Source organism: Triticum dicoccoides, chromosome 5A (assembly GCF_002162155.2).
Source record: "Triticum dicoccoides isolate Atlit2015 ecotype Zavitan chromosome 5A, WEW_v2.0, whole genome shotgun sequence".
Lineage (NCBI taxonomy): Eukaryota > Viridiplantae > Streptophyta > Magnoliopsida > Poales > Poaceae > Triticum > Triticum dicoccoides.
In genome coordinates, this window is record NC_041388.1 from 154,788,613 (window position 1) to 154,793,737 (window position 5,125).

At 44.7% G+C, this 5,125-nt stretch overlaps 1 protein-coding gene across 1 annotated transcript; it reads left to right on the top strand.

The window, feature by feature from the left end:
* Positions 1–274: 274 nt before the first annotated feature.
* On the top strand, positions 275–3,395 carry LOC119300616 (regulation of nuclear pre-mRNA domain-containing protein 1A-like). The gene is made up of 7 exons (XM_037577518.1): positions 275–624; positions 1,109–1,356; positions 1,459–1,620; positions 1,709–1,865; positions 1,945–2,087; positions 2,217–2,252; positions 2,341–3,395. The coding sequence occupies exons 1-7, from the start codon at positions 549–551 to the stop codon at positions 3,055–3,057; spliced, it is 1,539 nt and encodes a 512-aa protein (XP_037433415.1). The 5' UTR covers positions 275–548; the 3' UTR covers positions 3,058–3,395.
* The last annotated feature ends 1,730 nt before the right edge of the window (positions 3,396–5,125 follow it).

A 5,125-nucleotide genomic window follows, 5' to 3' on the forward strand; every position in this document is an offset into this window, starting at 1 on the left:
TGGCTGCCGCTCAAATTAGACACTCGCCGAGCTCGAGACTGCACACAGCGGGCAACTACAACATCGTTAGCGAGGGCTCGCCAGGGCCTCGCCGGAGGGGAAGAAGAAACTTGACTTGTTCAAATGCGAGTTAGGCGCGAAAGAAAACAATGCGGTTTAGGAGGAGGAAGAACACCAGCGGGCGCTGGATTGAAATCGGACGGTTGGGGTAGAGAGCAGATTTGACTGAAACGAAAATATAAACAACTCAGTAAGAGAACGACCGAGGAGCAGCCCGGCGGCGAGGCAGCGAAGCGCCCGAACCGATTCGAGTGACACTCCTCTTTTTTACCTCCCTCCCTCCCTCCCAAAGTCCAAACCCTAGCCGGCTAGACCTCGCGATCCAATCCACATCTAACCCACCCGTAGAGATTTCGGCGGCCGATGTCTCCGCTGTCGCCGCCGCGGTCTCCACGCCCCCTCTCCTACTAGCAGTCAGCCAGCAACCTCCCTCACAGCCTAAAAATCCACGCCGTAACGACGACTCGAGGGTCGGACGGCAGGCGGCCATGAGCAGCGCGTTCAGCGAGGAGATACTCGCCGACAAGCTCGCCAAGCTCAACAACACGCAGCAGTGCATCGAAAGTATCCTTGATTTGATTTTGTCGCCCAAATCGCTCGAGAGATCTGTTTGGTGATTCTGAAGTTTAGTGTCGAGTTGCAAATTTTCTGCGCTGAATATTCAACTTTCTGTAGAAAGAACGCCCTTTTTTCTTGATTTGTCCTCCTTAGTTCTTGCGCCCATGCTATGTCTGTGTATATCCACTAACTTATTCGAAAGGATATATCCTTGAATGGGAATAAGCACGAAGGGGGCGAGAAGGCATTTTGTGGCTTCTAAAAATTGCAAATTCTTGTGTCCGTTTTCTGCCCTTTTTTTGTTCTTACTTCACGGGAGCTCTCTGAATGTTACTGCTTATGGTAAAGCACTAGAGCCTACTTAAAAACGGTACTCTTTGACCTAATATCTTGATATGTTCAGGAATCAGGAGCATAAATCGGTAGTTTTGTCTGTCTTAATATTTCTTACCATGATCTTGTTGTTGCCTTGACTTTTCCCCTGTATTAGCGCTGTCGCATTGGTGCATTTACCATCGGAAGGATGCAGAGCTAATTGTCCAAACATGGGCCAAGCAGTTCCATAATTCTGGAAATGAACAAAAGGTCCCTTTCCTTTATCTGGCTAATGACATCCTACAGAACAGTAAGCGCAATGGCACCGAGTTTGTAGAAGAATTCTGGAAGGTCCTCCCAACAACACTTAAAGATGTAGCTGAAAAGGGTGACGACCGTGGGAAGAAGACGGTCTCTAGGCTGGTGAGTATATATCTGTACTTATAGTTGGTTAACTCTGGTTGCTATATGTTGTTAGAAGATAATCATAATGTGTTACTTTAAAACTGCACCATTGTGTTCTAGGTTGATATATGGCAAGAAAGGAGAGTTTTTGGTTCACGTGCTGGGGGCATCAAGGATGTGATGCTTGGAACTGCCCCCCTTCCTGTATTAGATATGACCAAAAAGCGCTCTCACAGTTCATCCATCAAGATTGTTAAAAGAGATTCACGTTCTGTAAAACTGGTAAGATTTTCTCCCTGTTTGCTACATTCTATATTTCACCGGTGGATTTTGGGTAGAAACTATTCAAGTTTTGTTGTTGTCTTTTCAGAGACTAGGCGTTGGAGGAACTGCAGAGAGAATTGTATCTGCGTTGCATACTGTTCTCAGTGAACAAGCAGATGAAGATGCTGACCTCGAAAACTGCAAGACATCTATGCGTCATGTTGGAAAGATGGAGAAGGATGTTGACAGTGCCTGTAACAAAGGTACTGTTTGTTAACAGGAGTTCTCCATCTTGGCCGTCTTAGCATGTTTTGTGATGTTATTCTCTCTTTCTCTCTGTAGCTGAGGATCCTCGTCGTGAGACTCTTTGCACAAAATTGAAGGATGAGGAGGCTACCATGAAAAAATGCATCGAAAAGCTCAAAGCAGTTGAAGAAAATAGAGCAGCTGTTGTGTCTGAATTGAAAGAGGCATTGCAGGAACAGGTCAGAATTACTGTTTTATCAGTAATATAGCAATGTATTTTAAGCTTTTTCATGTACATAGGTTGATACTTTGTCCATGGCTTCCAACTTCATCTTGGATCTGTGTAATCTTATTTTTAAGTTATTCAGGAATCGGAGCTGGAGAAGGTCCGCACTCAGTTGCAGGTAATGTTTCCCAAACCTTTGAAGGTTGATACTTGTAGCTTATCTGTAACATCTATGAATAATACCATTTTGATGTTTCTGTTGACAGTTGGCTGAAGCAATGGTAGAAGAAACGGCCAACATGCAACGGAGGCTCAACAATGAGCCAATCATTCCATCTTCCAAGCTAGCATCATCAGTAGAGCCAGGAAATTCACTCTCTAATGGGCAAGTAAAGGGCCAGCAGAAGACAGCTGCTGCTATCCTCGCGGACAAGATTGCATCATCATCAAACTCTCAGCAAATACTCCAATCTGCACTTTCCAAGTTTGCTGCTGAAAATTCATCTGAGATACGCTCAGATAAAAGGATGAAAGTCGAACAATCCTCACAGGTCCCAAGCGTTGCGAATGCTGCTGCCTTCGTACCAATGCCGTCAATGGTCACCACAGCAGCACAGCAGCCCCAGACAATCTTGGTACAGCAAACTCCTGTGCAAGGCCAAGCTTCTGCGCCACAGCCCCAATACAATATCTACCAGGCCCCTCCACAGCACTTTGTCCAGCAGCCTGGAGGTTTAATTATGGGCATGCCATACAGCATGAACACCATGAATCCACCCCCACCTCCACCACCGCCGCAGATGATGAACCTAGCAAGGGCGCAGACACAGCCTCAACCACCTACACAGCAGATGCTTCAGCAGCAAATGCAGATGAATGTTGCGCCCCCGATGCAGTTTACGCTTCAGCAGCCTGGTGCACCACCTTTCAGGCCTTTGCAGCCACCTCCAGGGATGCAATTTTTCCATCACCAATCTCAGTGACATTTTTGGTAGACTGTCCAGCTCCGTTAAACTGTGATAGTGTCCAGTTTAGTATACTGGTAGAGAGAAACTGACTGCTGTAGAAGATATACCATATGGTTGTTCATTCGTGAAGTTGTTGTACATGTAACTTGAGGGAGCAAAGTGCTGTGATATATGAGCCGGTTTCTTGGCTCAATTTTTTGAAGGTCGTAGGTTGATATTGGGGGTCGGAGCTAATAATTATGTGTAGTGCATCGATGAAAGAGATTGCACTGAGGGTTCCTTGTTGATACAGAGTTAATTGATTGGTGGACTTTTTTGTTTTGAAGAACATGCAGCAAGTTTCCATTTGTGTACTGATAAGAGAATTATTTTCTACTAATGAAATTTTGAAGCTGTTGAAAAAGGACTAGTCAGCTTTATGTGCAACTTGAAATACTTCCACTCCCAAAATTTAGCTCATTCTCATACTTCCTGTTCTTCAATGTAGTTTGAACATATTTTTTAGTTGTAAATGAGTAAAACTACACCAGACATCACTAAACTTGCAAGGGAGTGCAGTGAGATCCATGAACCTAAGAACTACATATTTACATCCATTAATTTGTATACATAGGTCAAGAAAGGTTGAACCTACTCTTACTAATTGGGATGGCATGCCACTTGGCTCAATCTAAATCAAATTTGACCATATGGTCGCCTTTCTAAATTGGTGGAGCAAATTTTTTTTTCTTGGAGTCACTGAACAAATTTACAAGTTTCTAACCGATCACTATCAATATGATTACCAGGTTGCGTCTTAAATAAGATCAAAATACAAAACGATCATCAGCGAATAAGGTTGCGCTATAAAAATACTTTTGTCCGTCAGGTAAGTTTTATCTGTCATTGCAGTTTTCAATTTTCTTCCTCCTCTCGCGTGGGCCATGGGCAGATTTTGATTTTCCTTGAATGCCCTCTTCTGGTCGAGCTATGCAATTTCGCTTATGCACATAATTCCACCAATTTAAATAGTACCATCTTACTTCTTTACACATTATTCCACCAATTTAAATAGGGAAACACTTCCCCGCAGACATCTGACAAGAGCCAACCGTCAAACCAACGGATAGAAGTCGATGCATTTTTCTTCTCACGACCGAGATTCATTCCAAAATCTGTCGTTTTGTTCCAAAACTGCTCAATATTCTAGCCACGTCTTCACCCATAACGCGTCCGCATTAATGGTACCTTCCCCAAACCCACCCTCCCCTCGTTCCCATCCCCACCATCTCCTTCCGAAAACCTCCACCCCGAGCTCGCATCTCACCTCGCCGCCCCGCATCCATCCCGACTTAGCTTTAACCACTGCAGCTGTCAACCCAAAACTTCACACCCATTACCGCCGTGGCCGACAATGGTGATGAGCAATTGTTGATTCCCCACAACGCTACGACCATGATCCGCCAATATGTATTTCTCCATGATACCTTGGTTGTGATCTTCGAGGCGCATCGATGAAAGAGATGGCACTGAGCTAATAGTGTGTGTGATTCCTTTTTGATACTGAATTAATTGATTTGTGGAGTTTTTTTGTTGGAAAATGCTATCCTTCAGCCGGCTAATGCCCGCTTACGTAGCCGTCAGATCAATCATGATCAAGTAGCCACGTTGGCCACAAGCCGGTCCCTCGCGACCAGTCTTTCTCTTGCAATAAGGGTCTTGTTTCAGTAGATTTCCTCAACACAAGACTGGTTTGAGAAAGAAAGAAAAAACAATTAGGAGGTGAATTATTTTTTCTGCAATTAGGGTCTTGTTTCGAAAGATTTCTACAACATATCTTTTGTTTCAGAAAGAAAAGAAATGTTTTGGTCGTAAAGGTTTTTTTTTCTTCTGCAACAGGGGTCTTGTTTCAGAAACATAGCCCGAGTTGCAACGCCGGAGGAGCGCCCGACGTTAAAGAGTGAGTGGCCAGACATTGCAACATGAGGCATGTTTCAGAAACATAGCTCCGTTTGCAGAAAACGCCGAAGAAGCGCCGGGCGTGAGAGGTTGTCGCTGTCGTGCTGGATTGGAGCTAGCAGCTGCTTGCGAGGCTGAGACGGAG